Here is a 25,046-nt window from a genome sequence, read left to right as displayed (position 1 = left end):
TGGAGCCTACGTAAAGAAATGAAGTGAAATATAAAATAGAACAGAATAGAACAGAATAGAATAGAATAGAATAGAATAGAATAGAATAGAATAGAATCTCTTTAAGTGAGACCTGAGGGATTGAAGCAGAAATAACGTGTGGTCCCACCCGGCGAGCAGGAGGGAGAAGCGAAATGCTATCCCTTCAAAATGGAATGTAACACGTTCAAGATGCATTCTGTAATCCCAGAGGAACCGCGAAAACAAGTTTTCCAAGAGTATAGTTAATAAGCTAGTAAAGGAGACAAAGCAGAGTGGGGGTCACTGGCGTCCCCGGGACTCCGTGGCCCAGGGGGGTGGGTCCCCAGCGCCTCCAGATGCTGGGGACAGAATAAGTACTCAGAAAAGAGCTTCCTCTCCTGCCACCTTCTGGCAGTACATCCAGCCTATTTTTAACTTGAGTCTCTGTTTAAGTGCTTTTGGCTAAAAGAGAGCCCGCCGCTTCGGAGCCCCGGGCCGGCCACGGACTCCCCGGCTTCCCCAGCCCCGGTGGCCCCGGCCGCTCGGACGCCCCCCTTCCCAGCCATCTGTGCCCGGCGCGGGTGAGACACCTCCAGCGGGCGCGCGCACACGGCACCTGCAGGCACCTGGACACACGCGCACGCCGTGGGAGTGGTGCCCGCAGGGGTGCCCTGGGCCTCGGGGGCACTGGAACTGGAGGGTGCGCGGCAGGAGGGCGGCCTGCGGGGAGGCTGTGGTCTGCCGCCAGGGAGGACGCGGTGGCCGCTCGAGCTCTGTAGGAACCACAGACACCCCCAGCCCGCCGTCGCCGGGTCTCCCGGGCCCCGGCCGCCCCTCTGGCGTCTCCTGTCTCCAGAGGCCCTCCGGCTTCGCTCGAAGCTCTGCCCACCGGCCGGCCAAATGGCCCTTTGATTCGGGGTGAGGACTAGGATGCCGGTGTGCTTGGCCTCACGCGTGGAGGATGCCCCTAAGGCCGGTTTTAGGGGCCTTCCTGGGGGTTCACTGACAGCACCCCTTTCCCACTGGCAGACCAGGTCCACCAACCACAGGCCTCAGGACCCGGAGCGCCAGGATCGTGCTCCAGGCCCACGGCTGGGCCCGGGCGTCTGCGCGCAGAGTGGGCGGTGCCAGCGCGGCGTGGCCCCACGTGGGACGCGGCCGCTGTCCCTGGGCGTCTCCCCCGGGCTCAGGCCTGGCGTGCGTGCACGCGTGTCCGCGGGGTGGAGAGAGGGGCTCTCTGGTCCCCAGCGCCTCTTCCTACGTGCTGTCTCCTCCTTCCCCAGCTAGGGGTGGGGGGCGCTGGCGGCACCCGGGAGGGGGTGTGCTGGGTGCGTGTGCGCCAGTGTGGATGCGAGCAGCGCCTCCCTCACCTGCTGTTTGGGGGGGGGGGTGTACATCCTCGGGGCCCTAGGGGTTGTTTCTGTGTCCGGGGTGGCCGTCGGCCTGACCTGTAGGTCTCCAGAGGGTGTGAACGTGGCCTTGGTCTCCCCCACCGCCCGCCTCCTCCCTTCCCTGGATTTTCCTGGACTCCGGGCTTCGTCCAGTCGGTTCAGCGATGCCGTTCCTTGCGCGGACCCCTATCTGTTGAGTCGCGGCTGGCTGCCAGCCCCGCCCCGGAGCACGTCACCCTGTGAGCCCCCGCCTGTGGGTGGGCTTGTGTGTGCAAGCATCAGGGTGACCCTGCTGTGTGTGCCCGCGGCCTGTGGAGGGGTCCGCGTGGCTGAGCGAGCTGAGCAGTTCCTGAACGTGTCAGCCATCCTGCTCCGCGCCGGGAGGGCCCGCGGGCCTCAGGTGCCCCTTCCCTTCAGCTGTGTAAACAGACCCCCCGCCTTCCCTTCCGAGGCCCCTTCAGGACTGTGGCCCCGGCCCCCCTCCCTGAGCAGGGAGTGTGATGGACCGTGTGGGTCACGAGGTTGCAGGTGTGTGAGTGCGTGTGGGTCGGACTGAGCAAGCGCGTGTGGGGCGTGAAGGTGAGGCCCGAGCGTCGCCCTCGCCAGCACAGCCCTCATGAGCAGCTTGGGGGACCCCAGGCCGCTGGGGCCTAGCTCCCCCAGGTCTCTGGGCTGCTTCGTCCTCCCTTTTATGGCCAGGATCGGTGACGGTCCTGTAATTACCCCGAGCCGGACGCTGTGCGGAAAGCCAGGAGCTTGGCGCTGACCCCGCCCCCGGGGGGCCAAGACACAAGAGGCCGGACCTCCCCGAGGTCCCACCCCAGGCGAGTCATGGCCTCTGCCTGCTCTTGCTGCCCCGGCTGGCCCGGTCCCGGCACCTCTGGGCTGTTCCCCGCGTCTGTCCGGGGCTGAGCTACCCAGCCCGTGCGTCCCTCACGCCAGCCTTGGCCTCTACCTAGCTCATGTCCTTTATCCCACCTGTATCCCCCCCGGCCCAGCCTTGTTCCCTGGTCCCAGCCCGTGTCCCCCCGGCCCAGCCGTGTCCCTGGTCCCAGCCCATGTCCCCTGGTCCCAGCCCGTGTCCCCTGGTCCCAGCCATGTCCCTGGTCCCAGCCCGTGTCCCCTGGTCCCAGCCATGTCCCTGGCCCCAGCCTGTGTCCCCCCCCGGACCAGCCGTGTCCCTGGTCCCAGCCCGTGTCCCCTGGTCCCAGCCCGTGTCCACCCGGCCCAGCCATGTCCCTCGTCCCAGCCCGTGTCCACCCGGCCCAGCCATGTCCCTCGTCCCAGCCCGTGTCCCCCCAGCCCAGCTGTGTCCCCTGGTTCCAGCCCATGTCCCCTGGTCCCAGCCCGTGTCCCCTGGTCCCAGCCAGTGTCCCCCCTAGCCCAGCCGTGTCCCCTGGTTCCAGCCCATGTCCCCTGGTCCCAGCCCGTGTCCCCTGGTCCCAGCCAGTGTCCCCCCTAGCCCAGCCGTGTCCCTGGTCCCAGCCCATGTCCCCTGGTCCCAGCCCGTGTCCCCTGGTCCCAGCCAGTGTCCCCCCTAGCCCAGCCGTGTCCCTGGTCCCAGCCCATGTCCCCTGGTCCCAGCCCGTGTGCCCCCAGCCCAGCTCAACCCATGCTGCTAGGTTTGCCAGCTGAGGAGAACGGGCAGGGTGGGGGAGACCGTGTGAGGCTTTGGGGCGGAGCAGCTCTGGCCAGACAGGACAGGACGGTCCACTCCCAAGGCCTCAGCGCCTAAAGTGGGAGGGTTAGGGGAGCAGGCCGAAAGGGGCAGGAGAGGCTGTGGGATGCGGGAGGTGTGGGGGCCTCACACCTTCTGGCAGCCCCCAGCAGGTGGTCCGGACACCGAAGGGCCCATGTGTGGCAGGGGAAGGAGGTGGCTCAGCCCTCCCTCCCCCTGCTTTGTCCAGTTTCTTCCGCCCAGCCCCCAATGTCCCTGAATGTCGTGCTCGGTCCCAGATGCCACAGGCAGGGATCCTGTGCTGGGCAGGCTCGGGGTCGCTGGTGTCTGTACATCTAAGTGTTGGCCTGTGTCCCCACCTCTCCCAGGCTCTGGGAACAAAAGTCTTGCCTGGGGGGGGGGGTGTCCCAGTAGGACCCTTGGCTGAAGGGGAGAGGCACTTTCTCTATATTCGCTTTTTGGGGTGACTTAAGAGGTTTCAAATATCAGCCTTCAGTCCCTGGGAAGTTTTAAGTCTCTGGTGGGGCAAGGCTGCCTGGTAGAAGAGACGAGAACTTGGGATACCTGAGTCCTGGGGCTTCTCTGCCGTGGACACCCATCACTTGCCCTTTCTGAGCTTTAGTTTTTTCCTGTCTTCTTTTTTTTTTTGTTTATTTATTTATTTATTTTGAGAGAGAGAGAGAGAGCCGTCATATGTGCAAGCAGAGGAGGGGCAGAGAGAGAGGGGGAGAGAGAATCTCAAGCAGGCTCTAGGCTCTGAGCTGTCAGCACAGAGCCTGATGTGGGGCTTGAACCACAACCATGGGATCATGACCTGAGCCGAAATCGAGTCAGACACTCAACCGACTGAGCCCCCCAGGCACCCCAAATGTCCTTTTTTTTTTCTTTAAAGTTTTATTTATTTAAGTAATCTCTACACCCAACAAGGGGCTCGAACTCATGACCTGGAGGTCCAGAGTCACATGCTCCTCTGATGGAGCCAGGCTAGTTTTCCTGTCCTTAAAATGTGGGGTTCAGGGGCACCTGGGTGGCTCAGTCGGTTGAGCGTCTGACTTTGGCTCGGGTCATGATCTCACGGCTCGTGAGTTCAAGCCCGTGTCGGGCTGTGTGCTGACAGCTCAGAGCCTGGAGCCTGCTTCAAAGTCTGTGTCTCACTCTCTCTGCCCCTCCCCCCACTCACACTCTGTCTCTCTCTCTCAAAAATAAATAAACATTAAAAAAATTAGAAAGAAAACATTAAAGCATAGCAAATCTGGGGCACCTGCGTGGCTCAGTCGGTTAAGCATCCGACTTCAGCTCAGGTCATAATCTTGCGGTCCGTGAGTTCGAGCCCCACATCAGGCTCTGTGCCGACAGCTCAGAGCCTGTTTCCGATTCTGTATCTCCCTCTCTCTCTGCCCCTCCCCTACTTGCAGTCTGTCTTTCTCTCAAAAATGAATAGACATTAAAAAAAACTTTTTTTGAATCTGGGGTTCAGACTGGCTCAGCCAATCCAGATTGGAGGCCTTTTGCTGTCTTTCTCCAAAGACCCCGAGTGACTTTGGTGGAGGGGCCATCAGGATTTGTGGGAAGCAGTTCCGGGCGGTGGTGCAGGCTGTAATAGAGCGTGGTGTCCATCGGACCCACCTTGAATGCCAGCCGTGCCAGGATGTGTGGCCCTGATCGCAGGACACAGCTCCTTAAACTCTCAGGCTTCCCATCTGTGCTGTTGGGACAGCGAGGCGTCCAAGGGCACGGAAACACGGGGTGCAGCGCCTGGCACGTAGCACGTGCTTGGTAAATGGGAGCTGGCTTGTTCTAGTTCCTGCCCCCAGATGCCCGGGCCTCTGTCTTCCCACGGCTGCATTTTTGAACCTACTAAGCCCTCCCCATCTCAGCGCTCTGCCCCCCCCTCTCGTCCCCTGTGGCCCTGGGATTTGAGGACCTACAGCTTAGGCCCGCCGCGTTGGCTCCTTCAAGGCCCTCCACTCTCCCCAGGGGCTGCCAGCTACGTGTACCTCCTCCCAGCAGCCTCTTTCCTGTGTCCCCAGGCACAGGGGTATGTTCCCCTCCACGTTCCCACGGCCCCCTGGCATTTAACCATGTAACACTCGGTGTTGTCCTGTGTGTGTGTGTGTGTGTGTGTGTGATTGATCCCTCTTCACATGGCAACACACGCTAAATTATGAGCTTATTGGAGGCAGAGACTGTGTCTTTGCACCCCCAGCACCCAGGATAGAGCCTGGCCTGGAAACCATGACCGAATGGACGAACCTACCTTTTCAGTTGTGTCTCCAGGTGGGGAGCCTCAGACTGGTGTCCTGGCTGCCCCCGGTCCTTTCCCCACTGCCCTCCCTCCCCTACTGCTCTGCCAGCAGGAAACCTACCCGCTGTCCACGGTCCAGAAGAAATTCCAGTTCCCGTGTTTCATGAGTACAGAGTGAAGACCCAGTCCCTGCCAGAGAGGGGCTCGTTCTCAGGATGCAGCTGGTGAGAGCCACCGGGGGCCAAGGCCCTCACCCAGGACCCAGCCTGCCCACACAGTGCCAGTCGGAGAACCAGGGTGCGATGGGGCCCCAAGGGTGTGCAGCTTGGAAGAAGGCGCCCCCTCCCTGGGGGGGTTCGGCCTGTGTCGTCACCCACACTCAGTGCCCACCCTGGCCTCACCCAGCCTGGCAGGGCCATGTGACCTCATCACCTGCTCGCCTGTCTTTTGTTTTCTGTCTCCTCTCTCCTGACAGATGGAGGGTGGCAGAGGCCCCAGCAGCAGCAAACTCAGCCCTTGCGCCATAGTGTTTTTTTTTTTTTAATTTTTGAGAGAGCGAGCGAGCGAGCATGCGAGCAGGGGAGAGGGGCAGAGGGAGAGAGAGAGGATCCCAAGCAGGCTCAGTGTGGAGCCTGATGCAGGGCTCAATCCCCTGACCCCGGGATCGTGACCTGAGCTGACATCAAGCCCAGCTGACCGATCCACCCCGGCGCCCCCAGCCATAACGTTTTAAATGAACAAAATAAAATCACAAAGGATTATGAAGGAAACCAATCACATGGAAACACAGTTAACAAAACATTTACATTTTTTGGTATAGTAATATGTACACTTCTTTATTAATACATGAAAAACAAGGCAGGCCTAACAACTCCGGTCGTTTCAACGCAGGGATGAGAGCGAATGGTTATTTTGAGAGATGTTCAAAACTGTAACGCAGCCCGAAAACATCTGAGATTTCTGTTGGTTACAAAGAAGCAACTATTTTGGCTTGTGGCCGGAGCACATAAGAGAATGTTTAATTTCAGTTACAGGTGAGTGAAAACAGAGATGTCACTTTTATCCCGTCTGGGTTCACAACCCCCTGAAATCCACAGACCCCAGTCAAGGACCTGATTGCAGAATGGAACGGGAAGAAACCCCCGTTCGTGGAGCTGTACGCTTCCGCTGCCATTTAATCCTCACACGTGTTACAATTTTCTGATGAGAAACACGACCCTCCGAGGGTGGATGATGCGCCCTAAGCCGGCCAGGCCCGGCTGGGAGCCCCTGGTGCTCGCTGGACACGGAGCGGTCCCCTCACGGGAGACAGAGCCCAGACCGAGGTGTTCAGTTGCTCCTTTGGCCCCAGAATCCCCTCCCCGACCCTGTGCCCTGTGGGGTTTAACCAGTGTCCGGAAGGGTGGTGGCCCCTGAAATCACACACACTCGATTATTTTTATCTCCAGTTTATTTTTTTAGACTAAGAGCAGAGTATGAAAGTCACAGCCAAAGCACTTGAAAAAGGCCCAGGAGGATGGGTGGGGCCACGGAGGGTGGGCGGGGCCAGGTCCCGGGACTGGGGTCCCGGCTCAGGGCTGGAGGGGAGGGGGGGCGCTGTTGTCTCACGGTCTCCAAAAGTGTCTGTGCGTTGCATAGGCCTTGTCTTCACAGAAGACAAAAGAGGGGCCAGGGGGTCCCCCGGAGGGGGGGGCCTAGCCTGGTGGGGAAGGGGTCTGAAGCTGGAAGGGGAAGTCAGGGAAGGTCAGGGACCGAGGAGGGGGAGGGAGTCGTCCGTCTGTACATTATATATAGAGATACAGAGTCTGTACATGCCTGCTGGCACCCCGGTGCCCACCCGTTGCCACCCTTGTCCACTGCCCGCCCTCCCCAGGGGTGTCTACTTGTAAACTTGGATTCAATCCAAACCACAATCCTGGGGGCGGGGGTGGGAGGAGGAGGACGTGCTTATTGCTGTAAACAGGGGGAGGGGGCAGTGGGCGCTGCCACCCCCTCGCCCATCTAGTCCCCTCCCTGGGTTCCGCCCCTAGAAGAGAACGACGGGGGTGCCTCCCACGCTCGGATGCGTGCTCTCCGGGGCATACCTGTCTCTGGTGGGGACAACAGGAGAGGGTACCAGGGATCAGAGAAAGGTCCCGGAGCCCCAGGGCCACCCGGGGCCCGGGGCTGTGCCTGCGTCTGGTCCACTCCAGTGCCCTACGCGGGGAGAGCGGGGGCAAAGGGGACGGGCACAGAGGTACGGTGCAGGCCCCACTGCCAGCCACAGCAGGAGGGGGCCTAGGCCCCACAGCTGGACTTCCCTTGGAGAGGCCAGAGTCCCCCTGCCCTTTCCCAGCCCCGCGTCCCCCCGCCAAGGGAGGGGGCAGAGCTAGGAGGCCAGGAGCGTCATAAGGAAGAAGGCGATGCCCGCCGCCAGGGGCAGGTGTTCCCGCTTGGGGCTGGTCCCACTCACGCTCTTCTCAAGCTTGGGCACCTGGGGGTTCTCTCCCTCAAAGTCTTCTGTGGGCAGACAGATAGAGAGACTGGTGAGGGCTGGGCCGCGCGCCCGGGCGGGGCACGCGGCAGCGGCAGCAGCGGTGGAGCCGGGACGTGACCACCCACGGGGTACGAGGGGTGCGTGCCCCCCGGGGGAGGCATGCGAGGTGGGCAGGCACCGGGGAGGGGGCTGCGGTTCCAGCAGTGGCCACCAGAGGGCGCTGCGCAGACTCACCCAGCACGTTGATCCTCACATGGGGGCCCATGGTGAACTGGGGGAGGGTGGGGGCCGGCTTCTCCCCGGAATGCGATGCTGCGGGGTGGGGCGCGAGGGGGAGAGAGGAGGGGAGAGTCAGGGCCAGGACACCCCCCCTCGCTACAGCTGGGGAGCGAGCCCCCGCTCCTTGCCCCCCCCTCCGCCCCCGGGAGCCAGGGGAGCCCCGAAGCAGGGAGCCGGGGATGGGGTCGCGGCCGGGCGCCGGAGGTACTCACTGGAGGCACAGCAGACGAACACCTTCATCCGCAGACACTTCCAGTGCAGACTGTGGGTGGGCGTGGCTGGGGACGAGACGGGGCCTGAGCTGCGTTCTGCGGGCCCACGCCCCGCCCCCTCTCGCCCTCCGCACCGCCACCTGCCCCGGGCAGCGTCCTTCCCGGCTCCCCTACCCTTGGACTTGGCTTGCGGTGGCTCCGCCGGCAGCCCGCGAAGCCCTTTTGGTCCCAGCCCTCAAGAAACTCTGAACCCTGAGGTCTCAGCCCTGGAACGTCCCTCCCGGAAGCAGTGACCCCGCGACCGACCCTTCAGGCTGTCACTAAACCTCTCAGCCTCGGACGCTGTCCGGCTGGAAGCCCTAAGGCCACCAGGCCCCACGCATCATCCCGAGGTGTCACTCCCAGCGATGCAGACCACATGGCACCCACGTGGGCCCGCCCCGGCCCCTGCGACCCCAGCCCTGGTCATCACTGTGACACTTTCCTTTAGGCCCACCTCCACCCCGTCCCCATCCCCGGATCCTGGGGACCCCAGCGTCTGCCCCTCTCAGATACTTTTTTAGGCCCCGCCCCAGCCCCTGGGGACGCCACCCCCTGGCCGCCACTCACGCTTAGGCCCCGCCCATTCCCCCCAGCCTCACTCTCCCTGCCGTCACTGACGCTCTTAGGCCCCGCCCCGGTCCCTTGAGTCTTCACTTCTGTCATTCATTCTCCTTCGGGACCCGCCCCCAGGACCCCATTCCCTGGTCATCACTCTTTAGACCCTGCCTCCAGGACCCCACACCCTGGCCGTCACTCAGGTACTCCTTAGGTCCCGCCCCTGGGACCCCCCCACCCCCCCACCTCTGGCCATCACTCAGGTACTCTCCTTCGGGCCCTGCCCCAGGACCCTAGCCATCACTCAGGTACTCTTTAGGCCCTGCTCCCAGGACCCCAGCCCGTGGCAGTCACTCCTTAGGCCCCGCCCCTGGAGCCCCGCGCCCTGGACGTCACTCAGATACTCTTAGGCCCCGCCCCTGGGACCCAACCCCGTGGCCCCCCCCATCCCCTGGCCATCACGCAGGTACTCTTTAGGCCCCGACCCCACCCCCAGGATGTCACTCAGATACTCTTTAGGTCCTGTCCCTGGGACCCCCACACCCTGGCCATCACTCCTTGGGCCCCGCCCCCAGGAACGCCCTGGCCGTTACTCAGGTACTCTTTAGGCTCCACCTTTGGGACCTCCACTCCCTGGCCATCACAGGTACTTTTTAGGCCCCCACTCCTGGGACCCCACACCCCTGGTCATCACTCACTCTCCTTAGGCCCCGCCTCTGGGACCCCACCCCATGGCCATCACTCCTTAGGCCCCGCCCCCTAGACCCCACCCCTCTGGCCGTCACTCAGGTACTCTTTAGGCCCCGCCTCTGGGACCCCCACTCCCTGGCCATCACTCAGGTACTCTTTAGGCCCCGCCTCTGGGACACCACCCCATGGCCATCACTCCTTAGGCCCCGCTCTTTAGACCCCACCCCCTAGCCGTCACTCAGGTACTCTTTAGGCCCCGCCTCCGGGACCCCACACCCCTGGTCATCACTCAGTCTCCTTAGGCCCTGCCTCTGGGACCCCACCCCATGGCCATCACTCCTTAGGCTCGGCCCCCGGGACCCCACCCCCCCTGGCCATTACTCAGGTACTTTTTAGGCCCCGTCCCCGGGACTCCACCCCCCACCCTGGCCGCCACTCAGGTACTCTTTAGGCCCCGCCTCCGGGACCCCACACCCCTGGTCATCACTCAGTCTCCTTAGGCCCCGCCTCTGGGACCCCACCCCATGGCCATCACTCCTTAGGCTCCGCCCCCGGGACCCCACCCCCCCCGGCCATTACTCAGGTACTTTTTAGGCCCCGCCCCCGGGACTCCACCCCCCCGACCTCCACTCAGGTACTCTTTAGGCCCCGCCCCGAAACCCCGCCCCCGGCCGGCACTCCTTAGGCCCCGCCCCCGGGATCCCCCCGGGCCCCGCCGCCGGCCGTCACTCACAGATATAGTAGTACTCGTGGCCCGCGTGGAACTCGTAGCCCAGCGAGAAGGCGCTGTAGCGCTGGAACTTCTCCGAGAACTTGATGGGGCTGTGGGGGGCGTGCGGGCGGTTGCACTCCCAGCGCTTGAAGCCTTGGCTGGCGTTGCAGGTGCGGTAGCCGGCGCGGCTCACCATGTACAACACGTACTGCTCCGCCCCGCCCCCGGGGCCCGGCCCCGCCCCGGGGCCCACCCCTGAGCTGTTGTAGTGAGGGCAGTAAATATCCAGATAATCGTTCACATTCACCTGCACCGTGTAGCCCTCTCGCCGCAGGCTGTGGGAGAGAGGAAGCGGGTCAGGGAGGAGAAACCCCACGCCAACCCTCTTCCCATCCCGCCGCTCCGCAGACCTTCCCCTGGGTCTGCGGAGCCTCCCCGAGTAGCTGCGGAGCCGCCTCTCCGCTCGGTCCCGGTCCCCTGGGCCCTAGCGCCACCGGTCCCCCGCTACCCGCCCAGGCCCACGCCTCCTCCTGTCCTTCTCTTGGTGGCCGCCAGGGGGCAGCAGACGCGCAGGGAAGCCCGGCCTTCCTCGGAAGGAAAAGAGAGGCGGAGGAGAAGGGAACGTACGCTTTGGTTACCACAGAAACGGCGCAGGCCCCTGCGACTCCCAGACCCAGGCCCGGATTTCCTCCGTCCATCCCCCATAATTCAGCGCTGGGGAGGAGGGATAGGGGCACGGAAGGGAAGGGTGAAGGCGGGAGGGGTCCCCTCCCAGAGATGCGCACCCTCCATCGCCTCTCCCGGCACGCTTTCCTGCCGCTGCCGGCCCACCCCCAAGGCCAGTCGGACAGCACCTGCCCTCACACACGCCTGTGCGGACGCTCCACGCAATACCCACCGAAGTCCTGTGGCACACACAAATATGTCCACGGTGCAGCGGGCGGCCTAGCTTGGGTGTGTGCTGGGCCCGCGCACCGGTGTTGCTTGACCCCAGCAGTCTCCAGCTCTGTCCCTGCCCCCACTCCCCCCTGGCACGCGCGCGCACACGCACACGCGCACACTGGCACACGCTCTTCTCTACAGTACTACTGGCAATTAAGGTCCCCAATAACGTGATACAACAGGTCGGGGAGAGCTAAGGGACTCCACAGCAAGGCTCCGCGTGGTATCATGCCCACCGGCCCCGAGTTCTGTCTCTATACATCTTCCTCCCCAACCTGGCACCACTGGCCCCTTAATGGTGCCAGGCAGAGTAGTGGGCACAGTGCCCAGACAAGATGGCTGTGCCACGGACTCCCCAGATCCTTCTACGGGACACAGAAGCAGATGCTGGGTCCTTCATAATCCCCACCTGCCTTGCTGATTATCATCAAAGGGCTGGTCTTAATGCCCTCCATGGTGGTGCCGCGCGCTGTGGGGTGAAAAACATCTGAATGGAGAAACAAACTCGGAGAGTAGGCAGGGGTTTCCCCCGGTTTCTTCTGCACACGTCCTGGCAGGGACAGGTGGACGTGGTGGACACAGGAGGCCTGGGGTACTTGGCAGAAGGTCAAACCACTGGGGTCCCTAGTCCCTGGGAACTCCCTGAAGGCAGGCGCGGGCTCCCCCTGTCACCAGGCACCTCCCAGCTCCACAAATAGTAATTAGATTCATTAGGAAAACAGGCTTGGAGGCCTCGGAATTGGGTGGGGCCTCGAGGGTCCCTCCCCACCTTCCCCTCCTTCCATGGCCTTGCCTGGGCCGCCCCCTCCCCAAGCACTCCCTGCCAAGCCAGGCGCTAAGCAGACAGGGGAGAGCTGGTGCTTGGGCATCCCGGGAGAATGGGCAGAGCCTCCTTGAGTCATCAGGAATGCCACCAGCCCCACTCAGTTCCCACAGGAGTGATGGGTCACTCAGGCCCCTCCCTGGCCCTGGCACTCAGGTGGGCAGGAATCTCGGCCTGGGGCACCAGGAGCAGGAAAACGGGTTAGACCAGGCCTGGCTTCTGGCGCCACCTGGGTTTGCCTCTCTATCCCCAGCTTCCAAGTCTACCCTTCCTCCCTCCCCCACAGGCTCTGAGGAGGGGGCCACCAGTGAAAGGGTGCCAGGCCTGCAGCAGCCGCACAGCCACCCGGGGCCTCTGTCCTGGAGCTTCCCCCAGGTTTCCAGCCCTGCTCTGCAGTGGTCCCTCCCTGGGGCGCCTTCCCGGGAGCACAACCCACTCCCGCAAGGAGTCAGCCAAAGCCAGAGCCACTGGGACGGGTTCCTCTGTTTCTTCAACAGGGCGGAGACTAGCCTTATGGAAAGGTCGGTGGGTGACTACAGTGAAGAGAGGCCACCTTTGACCTGTCCGTCCCCAGGCTGGGTGGCAGGAACAGTCCCTGGAGTGCCCGCGCGCCATGGGCACGCGGGAGGAAAGCCTGGTCGTGGAATGATTGCGGGCAGCAGCCGGGATTGGGGGGGGGGGGGGGGAGCGGGACTGGGTGCCAGAGTCCCCAGTCACAACTCGTGGGAGACTCGAGTGAGGTGTCCGCTTGGCTTGGGCACTTTAATTGAATGTGCCATCCTCCCTGCCCTGGCAGCGAAGAGGGAGGGGCCGCTAGGCCCAGCGAGGCTGGCAGCTAACGCCTCCTGGGGGGGGGGGGCGCGGGTACCCATCCCCGGGAGGGGGCAGGGGGTGGGCTGCGGGGGCCGTGTGCCTGTCCCCTCGAACAGTTCTCCGTTCTTCCCCACTTCACCCCCTCCCAGCCTCCACCTCTTTCGCAGAAAGACCGGTGTTGACGCACCCCACCTGGAGGGGGTGCCCCCTCACCCCGTTATTTTGTCTCTCCCGGCCCTCGCCGCCTCCGGGGCGCATTCCGACCCTTCTCCGTCACTCCTTCAGGGCCCCGCCTGCTCCAACCCGGTGGGGTGGGCGGCGGGGGAGCAGGGAAGGGCAAACCTCTCCCCGCGGGGCAATTAGGGGCAGGTAAACAGGGTGCCTAACGAGACCAGGGAGCAGGCAAAGCATCCCGGGGGGACCCGAACGTGTTCACCCCCCCGCCCCCACCCAGGAAGCCGGGACGCAGAGCTCTCCCAGGGCAGGAGGGATGGAGCGACGCCGACCCGGGCTCTCCACCCCTCTAGAGCGCGCCCCCGAGGCGGCGCGCCGCTCGCTCCCGCAGGCGAGGCCGGACCACGTGCGCGCCCGGCCCGGGGTGGGCGGGTGGCGGGAACGTTCGCGGGGCGCGCGTGCTCGCCGACACCCCCGCACCCCGCGGGCGCTCGGGGCGCCCCGCCCCGCCGGGCCCCGCCGGCCCCCGGCCCGGGCTTCTCCCGCCGGCGTCGGGTGGGGGAGCGTCCGCGCGCCCCGCATCCCCGCCCCCTCCCTGCGACAGCGGCGGCGGCGGCGAAGGTTTATTGATCTGCAGCGGCGGCGAAGAGCGAGAGACCAGCCGAAGGCGAGACACACAGAAACGGAGTGAGACGCGCACCGAGAGGGGTGACTAAGAGGCCCGAGTGCCCGAGAGGGGCCGGGTGTGAGAGCCCGCGAAAGAGAGGGCCCAGAATCGCGGAGAGCGCGAGGATGCGGATGGGACTGAGGCTGGGGACGAAGAGAGGCCTGGGGGGAGGTAGGCGCGCAGGGGCAGGCGGGGAGGCCCGCAGACAGCACAGCCCAGACGGCTCTGAGCGGCGGCGCGGGGGTGCGGGGCACAGGCTCGTGGCCGGGAGGAGACACGCAGGGGACAGGCCACCAGGGACCTGGTGCAGCCTCAATAAATATTTGTTGAATGAACGTGTGAATGAAAGCGAGATCAGCAACAGAAACATTCCAGAGAGAGGGGTAGGAGCCAGCCAAGGGAAGAGGTTCCGGGCTTCCTGAGTTAGGGGCGAAGGACGACACCTTGCTTAGTTCTGCGAAGAAACGAGGCACAGACCAGGGGGCATACACATTTGGCCATCGGCTGGTCCGCCCACCCCCACCCCCAATTCAATTCCGGGCTCAGGGGACCCCTCGACCTCACATTCTCCTTCTTCCCTCCAGTATAGTACGGCCCCCCCCCCCGTCCCCAGTTTCTGGGCCACGTTGGGAACTGGTCTTCCCAATTACAGGGGAGCACACGGAGGGACTGAGTCGGGGGACAGGGGGCGAGATCATGACCGCTGTGCGGGGCACTGCCCCCAGGTCTGTCAAAGGAGGCCTCTGCACGTGTCCCACCAGCACCCTCCCACGTGACCCCAGGAGGCGGGGTCGCAAGACCCTCTCCACGTGACCCCAAGGGGCAGAGACCCTCAGCACGTGATAGGGGGGTGGGAGCCCGGCGCCCAGCTCACGTGACCGGGGGGAGGGGGCGCGGGAGCCTGTGGCTCGGCCCGGCCCCGCCCCCAGCTCCCTGGCCCTCTCCACTCCCGGCTCCCGAGCACGTCGCTCTCACGATTTATGGGGCCGCGGCTGCCGCAGTGAGGGAGCCGGGGAGCCCGGGCGCAGCGGCAACAAAGGCCGAGGAATCGAGGCGGGGGCGGCGGCGTCCTCCCTGCCGGGTGCGCGCCCCCTCCCACCTCTGCCGGTCCAGACCCGTGGGGGGGGGGGCGCGGAGGACGGACAGGAGGCTCCCGGAACCGGGAGCCCCCACCCCCTCCCAGGGCCTTCACCTGCGCCCAGGTGTATGCGGGGGAGGGGAACCTGATCAACAGCGTCGCCCACCGCCCCCTCCCCGGCCATTCCCGCATACTCCCGGCCCCGGCTTCTCTTAAGAACGCTGGGGTGCCCCAAGGGTGGTGGGGCCCCAGGGTCCCTCACCTGCGTACTCGCCACTCCCCGCCAGACTCTAGCGGGGCGGGGGGCGGACGTGCGAGTCTGGGGGAGGGGGACGAGCTGGATAGAACCGGGGAGTCCGCCCCCAGCACCCCCCGGAGTTCTTCGAGTCCCGCTCCGGGGGACGAGGGGGAGGGGCCTCGTCCCCACCCCCGAGGTTTCCATGGGAAGCGAGAGGGGGGCGTCGTCGGCTCATCCCCACCCCCAGTCTGACACTCCGGGCGCGAGGAGGGAGAGAGGGGGAGGCGCGGAGCCCCAAACAACAAAGAGCGGAGCGGCGAGCGGCAGCCCCTCCCCCGGAAGGTTGGGGGTCGCGGCCGCCCGGCCCTCCCGGTCCCCTCCCCTGGGGCTTCGCCGTTTGCTCCCGGGTCGTCCCCCAGGGTGGGGAGCCAGAGGCAGTGCCGCCGCCGCCCGGGCAGGAGTGACAGTGACCCCCCCGCCTCCCCAGGGATGCCCCCGACACACAGACACACACGGAGGCGGCCGGGGTGATACGCACGGAGGCACGGCGGGGAGGAGAGGACAAGGGCAGCGAGGACTGAGCACACTGAGGACCCGGCCGCCGCGCCACACACCCGGGGAAACCACCCGGCCGCCCTGACACCCGCCCAGACCGCGGCGGCGCCGGCGGCCACCCCAGCCCAGACGCGGCCGGCCACGCGGACGGCGGCCGCAGCCCCCTCCCCGCCCCGCCGCCCCCCTCCCACCCCCAGACGATCGCCGACGCAGACACACAAATCACACACTCAGACACACACGCACACTGACAGCCGCGCACGCCCGCTCACACTCGAGCCACACGCCGTCCCCAGGCCGGGCGTGTGTGTGCGCGCGCGTGTGACACGCCGACATCTGCCTGCCTCTCTCCCTTTCACCGGTACCCCACGTTTCCGTCGTCACCCAGCAGCACCTCCAGGACCCCCGCCTCGGCGACCCAGCCCCCGCTCACCCCAGCCGGGCTTTTCCCCACAATCAGGGCAACCGGTTCGCCTTGGTTCTGGGGCGGTGCTCGGCCGGACTCCCTGCCTCAGCTCTGGACCCCACTTTTCAAAAGCAAGAGTCCTAGACCCAAGCCCTCGAAAGCCTCACCGTGAAAACAGGTCATCGCCGCCCCCCCCAAGTGCGACGGCCCAGCACGGCCCAAGGGGGCGAAGATGGGGGGGCGGTGGGATGGGGGCGCGCGCTATCCCAGCGGCGGGCTCCGAGAGAAGGCAAGGTGGGGTGCGGCGTCCGCACGGCCCAAGTCCTCCTTCCCAAACCTCAACAGCCTCTTTCCGACACCCCCCCTCCCCGAGTTTCGCGGACGCCCACAGACTGTGTGCCCCGGTCCCTCGCCCCCAGCCCCCCAGCCCCCAGCCGTGTCTCCCAGGACCCCCACCGCAGGTGCCCTCAGGACTCCCCCTCTCGCCGCCGCGGGACGCGCGGGCTCCCCGGGCCCCCGACTCACTGCTGGTTGGAGCTGTTCCAGTACACCGCATGCCGGTTCCCCAGCGCCCCCCCGGGCCCCTGGGCCAGCAGCGGCAGCAGCGGCACGGGCACGAGCAGCAGCAGCAGCAGCAGCGGCGCCGCCATCCCCGGAGCCGCCGCCGCCGCCGCCCCCCGACTGAGCCCCGCGCTCCCGGCTTCTCGCCTCCCAGCTCCCCGCCGCCGCCGCCGCCGCCGCCGCCGCCGCCGCCGCCGCCGGCCCCCGAGCCGTAGGCCACGCCCCCAGCCCTTCCCTCCGCCCTCCGGGCGCGCCCCCGAAGCCCCGCCCCGGGCGCGCTCCCGCCTGGCCCCGCCCCGCTCGGGCGCCGAGCGCGCGGCGTGGGGCGGCGGGGGACCGCGCTGGCCCCCTCGGGCGGCAGCGGCGCGCGCCTCGTCTCTCCCTGCCGGTCTCGAGTTCCCCGGAGAAGGATTAGGGAGGCCCGGACAGGGATCTCGATCTCGCGTGAGCACATTCATCCCTGGGATGGGGTGGAGGGGCTTTGAAAAGAAGCCGGGGGTCCAGGGCCAGTTCCTAAGTGGAGCCAGACCCCCTCCTTTCTCAAGAGTCTGGCTGTCTGCCCCCTCCATGACCCTCTTCCCATGTGAACGAGGAGGCGGGGGGGCTCCAGAGGGTGGTGGAGAAGCCCTCAGTTGGCACCTAGGACTGAAGCCCCTGGCTGAGCACGAGGCTCGGTTTTTCCTGGAGTGGGGTGGAGGGGCCAGCCCCTGAGAAGGTCAGCACCCGGCGTGCTGGAGGGGCCTTGGCCGTCGGGGGCCCGCGGAGAGTCAGCTGGAGCAAAGCAGACTTTCCCAGGACGCCTGCAAACAGCTCAAGAGGGGCTCCTCCCTGGGCAGCCCATGGTGTCCCTAGGCTTTGTCACTGCGCTGCTACTCTCGTGGGGAGAGGGCAGAGGGCAGCGCACCCCGTGCTCTGGTGCTCCCCGCGGTCATGCCCTCGTGGTGACAGGTGAGCACAGACATTACACACACACATTCAGACCCCCAGAGGCGGAGAACTTAGACGCACAGAGACAGAGGAACACACCCTGCGGTGTGCAACACACAGTGACTCACACCCAGACCCACATGCACCCTCTGACACACACACAAATCTCTGTGCTCTTCTCCCTTCTTCGCCCAGGAAGTAGGGGTTGAAGGGAAGGGTCTAGAATCCAGACCGAGGGGGTGTCCACCCCTCATCTCTTCTCTTTCAGAGAACCGCGGACTGAGAGTGACCAGGAGAACCAGGTCTCAGATGAGGCTCTGAGATCCCTGGCCAACTCCTGGGCCCAGGGAGACAGGCATGATGCTCTTTCCTTCTTGAGACAGAGAGAGACAGAGCATGAGTGGGGATGGGGCAGAGAGAGAGGGAGACACAGAATCCGAAGCAGGTTCCAGGCTCTGAGCTGTCAGCACAGAGCCCAACGCAGGGCTTGAACCCACAAGCTGTGAGATCATGACCTGAACCGAAGTCAGACGCTCAACCGACTGAGCCACCCAGGCGCTCCTCCTTCTTTCTTTCTTGAGCGAGGACACACAAGCACCCTTCATCTGCTTATCCTTGGCAGGACAGGGATCCTGACACAAGTCAGCCTCAGGTGCTGAGTTGGGGGGGGGGGCAGTGCCACCCAGAATGGGCCCCATGCCCAGCTGGTGCCAGGCAAGAGCAGGCCCTGCCCTGTCTCAGCTCCCCTCCATCCCAGGAGATGTCCTCTCCTTTCTCAGGGGCCAGAAGTAAATTAGGCCCCTTGGGGTGGGAATGGGAGACTTTGCACACAGCTCTCTCCCCTCAGACTCTTCATCCCCAGGGAGATTTGTTTCACCCAAAGGATGCTAATTGCCTGCTCCTGGTGCCACAGATCACAGGGATCCCACCCCCCCAAACTCCCAGCTCCGCAAAGAGAGGCTGTTCCCCGTAGGGCCCACAGTGGGCGGAGTGGTGGGCCATATGCATATGGACTGGGAGATTGCTGATTTGGTCTAGGAGTTTGGATTTCATTCTAGAAGCCTTAAATCGCTTTATGTAGAATCTGGGTCCCACTTACAGACTTGGACCCTTTTCCATAGGACCCAAATATTCCTGTTTAGACACTAGTACCCCCACATCTATCCTCCAATAATGACTGAGCTCCTTCTCGTTAGAATCTGGGGCCCCTTCTCTAGAATTTAAGCAGCTCTATCAGGTTTTTAAGTTCTGAGACACTGTCTATAGGGCCTAGGCCTCTGTCCATGGGATCTGATGCTGTATCCAGATCTCTATCCAGATGAACTGCTGGCTGATTTGAGCTTGTGTGTGAATATGTACGTGTGTGTGTTTTAAGTTTATTTATCTGAGAGAGAGAGAGAGAGAGAGAGAGAGAGAGAGAGAGAGACATCAAGCAGGAGAAGAGCAGAGAGAGAGAGAGAGAGATCCCAAGCAGGCTTGTCAGTGTGGAGCCTGATGTGGGGCTCGATCCCATGAATTGTGAGACCATGGCCTGAGCTGAAACCGAGAGTTGGACGCTCAACTGAGCCACCTGGGTGACTGAGCCACCCAGGCACCCTTTGTGTGTTTTAGAATAAACACCCTCAGGGGCACCTGGGTGGCTATGTCGGTTAAGCATCTGACTTCGGTCCAGGTCATGATCTCATGGTCCGTGAGTTCAAGCCCCGCGTCGGGCTCTGTGCTGACAGCTCAGAGCCTGGAGCCTGCTTCAGATTCTGTGTCTCCCTCTCTCTCTCTGCCCCTCCCCCACTTGTGCTCTGTCTCTAGCTCTCAAAAATAAATAAATGTTAAAAAAAAATTAAAACAGAAAAAGAATAAGCACCCTCTGTGGGGACGCAGTCCTTCAGGACTTAGATGTGCCCAGTCTTTAGGATACATCTCTTTGCAAGTAGTGTCTTTATGCAAAAACGGGAGGGGGCCCGGTGTGCTTCTCCGTCTTGGGGAGGGAGTTTCATGTCAAAAGGTGATGTCACCCTTTACTAGACTCTTGGGTGACTCCTTTGTGCCATGCACGAACTGCACAACTGTGTGGCAGTCTTGACATGGGGTTTGACCTCCAGCAGTGCTGTAGAGACCTGCCCGTCGGGCTCTGGTCACAGGGTCTTAGCTTCTCTAGGGATTGGGTCTCTCTGTGCCTAAGATCAGGGCCACTGTCCCCATGCCTGGCACCAGATCTGAGCCTAGGGCTCTTTCTGTGGGTTCTAGGCCTCCATTTATATCTGTGACTCAGACCTTTCCTGACGGTGACCCACAGTAAGATGTAGATTTCACAATACAGCACACACACACACACAAGCACACGCACACACATTCACATATAACCGGAACAATACGTTTCATGAGACAATACTTAGCCTTACTGCAGAGGATGCACTCTGGTATTTGTCTCCTGTTCTAATTTTAAATCTTTTTTAAAGAAAATAAAGGCCTGGTTGAGACCCCTCAAATTTATTCTTGATTTCGCCACCCCAAAGGGTCACAAGCTATAGTTTGAAACACTGGTGTCAAAGGCCTGGGCCCTGACGGGCACTTGGCTGTAGGGCAGGGACCTCTCTGGGGCTGGGGTTCCCTCCACAGGGCTGGTCCTCCCCCCAGGGCCTCAGCCCCCCCTTCTCCTCATCTCCAGGCTCAGCCTGAATCTCCCTGGGCCCCTGAGTCTTGCTGGTACACCTATGGCCCCTGTGTTCTCTCCAGGGACACTGGATTCAGGCCCCGGGGAGCTCTCTGAATGCGGTGCCTCACTCCTGCCCCCGCTCCTGGGACCAGGGAAGCCGGGAGCAGAACAGGTCAGGGGCAGAGGGAGTACTCAGATGGTGTGTGGCCCAAGGCGGCTCCCAGGACGCGGGGTGGCAACCACAGAGCTGAGCTGTGTTCAATAAATCATGGAGGCTAGGGGCTGGGGGAGGGGGAGACCAGCAGGGAAGGGGGGGCATAGATAAATAATTCATTAAACAAATAAACAAGGAGCCTGTGAGAGGGAGGACTGGGCACGCGTGTGCGCGGGGGAGGCAGCCGGCGGCTCCAGACATGAAATATTCACGGGTTCCGCACCTTGCCCAGGGCCCGTGCGTGTGCCCAGTGCGGGCTGCGGGCGTGGTCCTAACACGGGAAGCTGGTGCCCCTGAGGAGGGCGCTGAAAGTACCTTCCTTCCGACTTTTCTAAGTATGTGTGTCGCCTGGCTACGCGGTGCTCAATGCCCTGCGCGGAAGCGGAGCCCCACGCACGCCTGCGGGCAGGGGACACGGCAACAGGGGGCGCTGCAGCGAGGTCCGGGACATGAGAAATGAGGGTACAGGGCTTGGAGGGCTGGGGGGGTGTAATGACCCCCGACTCTAGCCGCACCCGGGGCCCCTGTAATGAACCCGGCAAGCTGCATGGTGGGGGGGGGGGGGGTGGCTCTGGGGCGGTACACGAGGGTGTGGGTGAATCCGGAGTGTGCCTCGAGAAAAGCTGAGGTGCCGTGGCCTAGCAGTGAACAGGGCAGACTTGGGCGTCTGCTGGCTCCCTCAGTGCAGCCTGACTCTTGATCTCAGTGTTTGAGGCTCAAGTCCCATGTTGGGGGAAGAGATCACTTAAAAATAACACCTTTGTTGTTGTTGTTTTTTAATGTTTATTTATTTTTGAGACAGAGAGAGAGGCAGTGGGGGAGGGGCGAGGGTGGCAGAGAATCCCAAGCGGGATCCACACTGTTGGCAGAGAGCCTGACACGGGGCTCGAACCCACAAACTGATGTCATGACCTGAGCCGAAGTCGGATGCTCAACTGACTGAGCCACCCAGGCACCCCCCACCCCACCAAATCTTTAAAAAAAACAAACAAACAGGATGGGCTTGGGTTTGAATTCCAGTTCTACAGCTCATTGGCGACTGTAGTTACCTAACTTCTCTGGGACCACGTCTGCATCTGTAACGCAGGCAGAATAATGCCCTTCCTCAAGGAGCTGGTTCTCATGGGAATTAGGACCCACGTCTGGGAAGCACTCAGCACAGTGTTGAAGCCCTATGAGGTGCTTGACTCGTGGGGTCCTCATGGCTGTCATTTGTATTCATTTATTTTTAAGAATATTTTATTTTCAATATTTTTAAATTTATTTATGTATTTATTAGAGAGCATGCGCGTGCCAGCAAGTGGAGGAGGGGCAGGGAGAGAGGGAGAGAGAGAATCCCACGCTGTCAGCACAGAGCCCAACGTGGGGCTCCACGACGAGAACTGTGAGATCATGACCTGAGCCAAAATCAAGAGTTGGACACCCAACCGACTGAGCCACCCAGGTGCCCCTAAAATATTTTAAGTAATCTGCACATCCAACATGGGGCTCGAACTCATAACCCAGAGATCAAGAGTCATAGGCTCCACCTCCACTGACAGAGGCAGCCGGGTGCCTCTCATCACTCATCACCATTCGTAATAAGGCATTCTCTCCTGAGGTCTGCCCATGAGAGACTAGCCCCAGACTCCCTTTTCCGTTTGTTCTCCTGCTCTCCAAGCTTCTCTCAAAGCTGTCACAGTGGCAGAGCTGGCCCAGGGCTTGGGGAGTGGACCGGGGCAGGAAACAATTAGATGGAATCTGGGGGAGGGGAAGTTTCAGCCAAAAAACGGAAAGTCCCCGTCCTTGGCAGTAGAGAAGGAGGGGTCCTTGACCCTCTCAGGCCGCAAAGCCTCTTAACCCCTAAAACCTTCCCTAGATCCAGACTCTATTCTCTTTCCTGCCACCAAAATTAGCTTTCTAGCAGGTGGCTGCAAGGAGACAGAGGGGGTTGGGGTGGGGTCTCTGAGCGGCATCACAGTGCCCCCTGCCCCACGACCCCGGCCTCATTGTCAGAACTCTAGCCCCCACCTTCTGCCTGGTGGTCGAGGGCATCCCTGGTGAGGATGCCTGTGCCTGGGCAAGAGCTGGGGAAGTGGTGCCCCAGGGTGGGTGGGGGGAACCCAGGCTGCAGAGCACCTCAGAGGGCAGGGTGGGGTAGCAGGCCTCCTGGTAGGCTCCAGCATTCCCAGCCCTCTGGAGTCCCCTGGAAAACATCCGCTCCCCGCAGGAGAGAGCCAGCAGACAGGTCTGAGCTGGCCTCTCCTCCACAGACAGAACAGGTTGGGGGAGGGGGCCTGAGGTCTCATGGGGAGTGGTGGTTGCAGCCTCTGTGTCTCCCCTGGGGAGCCGGGGACAGAGGGCACTACAGTTTGGGCACACCCCACCATAGCCGGGGCCCCAGCCCTTGGCCTCCCTTGGCCAGCCCGCCGCCAACTGGGGAGCCAAGAGTCTGGGCCCCCAAGTGTGAAGACGGTGTCTGCCCACCCCTTCCCAAAGAGCCAAGGACGGTTCCCTGCTTCCCCTCCCCTGGGCTGGGCAGGTTCGGGCTAATCTGCACGAGAGCTTCGCAGCAAACATTGATCTGTAATAAAACCACAGTGTGTGTTCAGGAGCAGGGATTCCAGACACAGAGAGGTCCAGACAGCACACTTACACACTCTCACACCTACGTACAGACGCAAACATGAGCCCCAGGAGGGCACAGGCTGAGCACGGACCCACTCGGACCCACACACACACACACAGGCACACTGGGTTCTCCACATCCCCTCCCCGCTTAAACTTTGCCCTTCAAAGCCCAAGTCTTCTCTGAGAGCCCACTTTCCCGTAGCACTTCATTCGTGGCTCTGTAGTGGCATTTGCACTTGGCATTATAATTATTTGTTGGACAATGTGTCTTCCGGAGTAATCTGAAGAATCCTTCAGGGAAGGGATCTTGTCTTATGCAAGTGCCTACCCCCAGCACGCAGCGTGCAGCCCGGTGTTTAGTTAGTAGAGTAGGGAAGGGGATTCGCAAGTCATTGCCGAATTGATGCGCCGGGAAGAAAGACACCCAGCCACTGGGCCGGCCGTGTGTGGAGCCCCCAGCAGCACACAGCATAAGCGGTGCCCGCCGCGCATGCCTCTGGCCCAGACTTCTGGCCCTCCCCCCGCCCCCTGGCCCCACTGCCTCCAGGCTTCCTCAAAGGGCCTCCTCTCCGCCCCTCGGTTCGGGGTGAGACCACGAATCTAAACTCCACCTGAGGGCTGGCAGGCAAGCTAAGGGTTAATGACACCTCATTAGCGTTTAATTGGAGGCAGGAAGCTGTCCTGGCACCAGACAGGTGGGCAGGCCCGCCCCTGGCTGCAAGCAGGCGGCCCTAGTCCCAGCACCCTGCTGGGCGTGTGGGTGACTTGGCCCCGGAGACCCCCGCCCAGCCCCGGGCACCTCCCCCACCATTTGCTTTGTCAGTTTAGTCTCTAGGCGGTAGGGACCAGCCCTCCCCATCTGTCAGCAGACGTCCAGGGGGAGAGGCGGACTTCTCTTTCCGCTCTTGCTAGGCTGCGCCCCCTCGCACCCGAGGGGACACCGCCGGCTGGGAGAGGGGTGGGGTGAGGAACTGGAGAAAGAGAGAGATTACGGAGCTGCTGAGGGATAAAGTCGGGATACAGACGCGCGACAGGGCTGGGATGTGGGGCTGTCTGCTCAATTTGACCTTAAATGAAGAGAATGCAAATGAGGTGCAGACGAGATGCAGAACAGGAGGTTCTCAGAATTAGCATTCCGAGCGGCGGCGGCTCTGCACCCGCGACCCCAACGCCGTCGCCCGTACTCCCCCAGCCCCCAATCTGCCTGCCCCGGGCGAGGGGCACTGACCATTACTTTGAGTGAGAAAAAGATCTCCAGAACGACAGCAGCTTGGTTGGGCCAGGGCTGCGGGACCTGGGGGGGTCTGGGCTCCACCCCGCCTCCCCGCCCCCAACCCAAACACCACCCAAGCTGCCTCTGGAGCTCCGGCAACGACCACTCTCCGGGTTACGGTCGGACGCACCGTCGGTTGCTATGGGGACCCCCTCCCCACGTCCAGGCCTGAGCCAATGGGCATCACCGCTGATGACCTCATGCCCCAGGCCCCAGGATTCAATTGGCTACTTGGAAGCCAGGGTGCCCTTCTCCCACTGCGTCACCGCTGGGAATCCCCCGACGCCCCCAGCTGCCGTGGCCTGCCGGAAGAAGGGCGCTGGGAGCCCACGATTTGGTGAATGAATGAACAAGTAGAGGAAGGAAGGAATCACTGAAAGAGACGGAAAAAAGGGAGGGGTCACACAGCCCAAACTTGGGGATTTCGCTTCTGCGCCCCCGGAAAGCGTGGGGCAGGCCCCCGGGTCGCAGAGTCTCCCTCCCAGGCTCTGGCGATTCTTCGTGACGCAAAGAGGACCAGAGTCCCCCAACTGCTTGGGAGCGACCAGGGCGGGTCCAGCGAATCGAGGGCCCCACCCTGGGCCGTCTAGCGCCTCTGCGTTCAGGGGAGATCGGTGACGCCCCAAAACTCACAGGCCTGCCCAGCCTCCTGGAGCCGCGCCCCGGAACGCGCCTCGAGGCCTTCTCATGGGTCGGGCCCAGACCCGGAAGGCGGCCCCGCACCTTCAGCCGGTCTCCGCCCCGGGAACCGGAGCCGGAGCCGACCGGGCCCTTGCTGTCGGGGGCACGCCCCGGGGCCGGGCCGGCTGTCCGCACAGGGCCAGGTGTGGGG

The 25,046-nt window shown here is 63.0% G+C and overlaps 1 protein-coding gene across 1 annotated transcript; it reads right to left on the bottom strand.

The window, feature by feature from the left end:
• Positions 1–6,746: 6,746 nt before the first annotated feature.
• EFNA3 (ephrin A3) lies at positions 6,747–16,748 on the bottom strand. The gene is made up of 5 exons (XM_053908755.1): positions 16,502–16,748; positions 10,302–10,615; positions 8,282–8,347; positions 8,025–8,102; positions 6,747–7,813 (listed from the first exon to the last, which is right to left on the bottom strand). The coding sequence occupies exons 1-5, from the start codon at positions 16,624–16,626 to the stop codon at positions 7,683–7,685; spliced, it is 714 nt and encodes a 237-aa protein (XP_053764730.1). The 5' UTR covers positions 16,627–16,748; the 3' UTR covers positions 6,747–7,682.
• Between the last annotated feature and the right edge of the window lie 8,298 nt (positions 16,749–25,046).

The sequence above is a fragment of the Panthera pardus genome, unplaced genomic scaffold (genome assembly GCF_024362965.1).
Source record: "Panthera pardus isolate Hobbes unplaced genomic scaffold, ASM2436296v1 HiC_scaffold_21, whole genome shotgun sequence".
Taxonomy (NCBI): Eukaryota; Metazoa; Chordata; class Mammalia; order Carnivora; family Felidae; genus Panthera; species Panthera pardus.
Note: the sequence above shows the minus strand (reverse complement) of the source record. Positions and strands in the feature narration are given on the sequence as shown.

What these genes read in the sequence shown, in the direction of transcription:
- EFNA3 (XM_053908755.1), bottom strand. Translation starts at nt 16,626, where the DNA reads ATGGCGGCGCCGCTGCTGCTGCTGCTGCTGCTCGTGCCCGTGCCGCTG. An exon ending in GTTCGTCTGCTGTGCCTCCA is followed by an intron (nt 8,103 to 8,281) that starts GTGAGTACCTCC and finishes CCCACCCCGCAG; the next exon opens with CATCGCATTCCGGGGAGAAG. An exon ending in TGTGAGGATCAACGTGCTGG is followed by an intron (nt 7,814 to 8,024) that starts GTGAGTCTGCGC and finishes GTCTGCCCACAG; the next exon opens with AAGACTTTGAGGGAGAGAAC.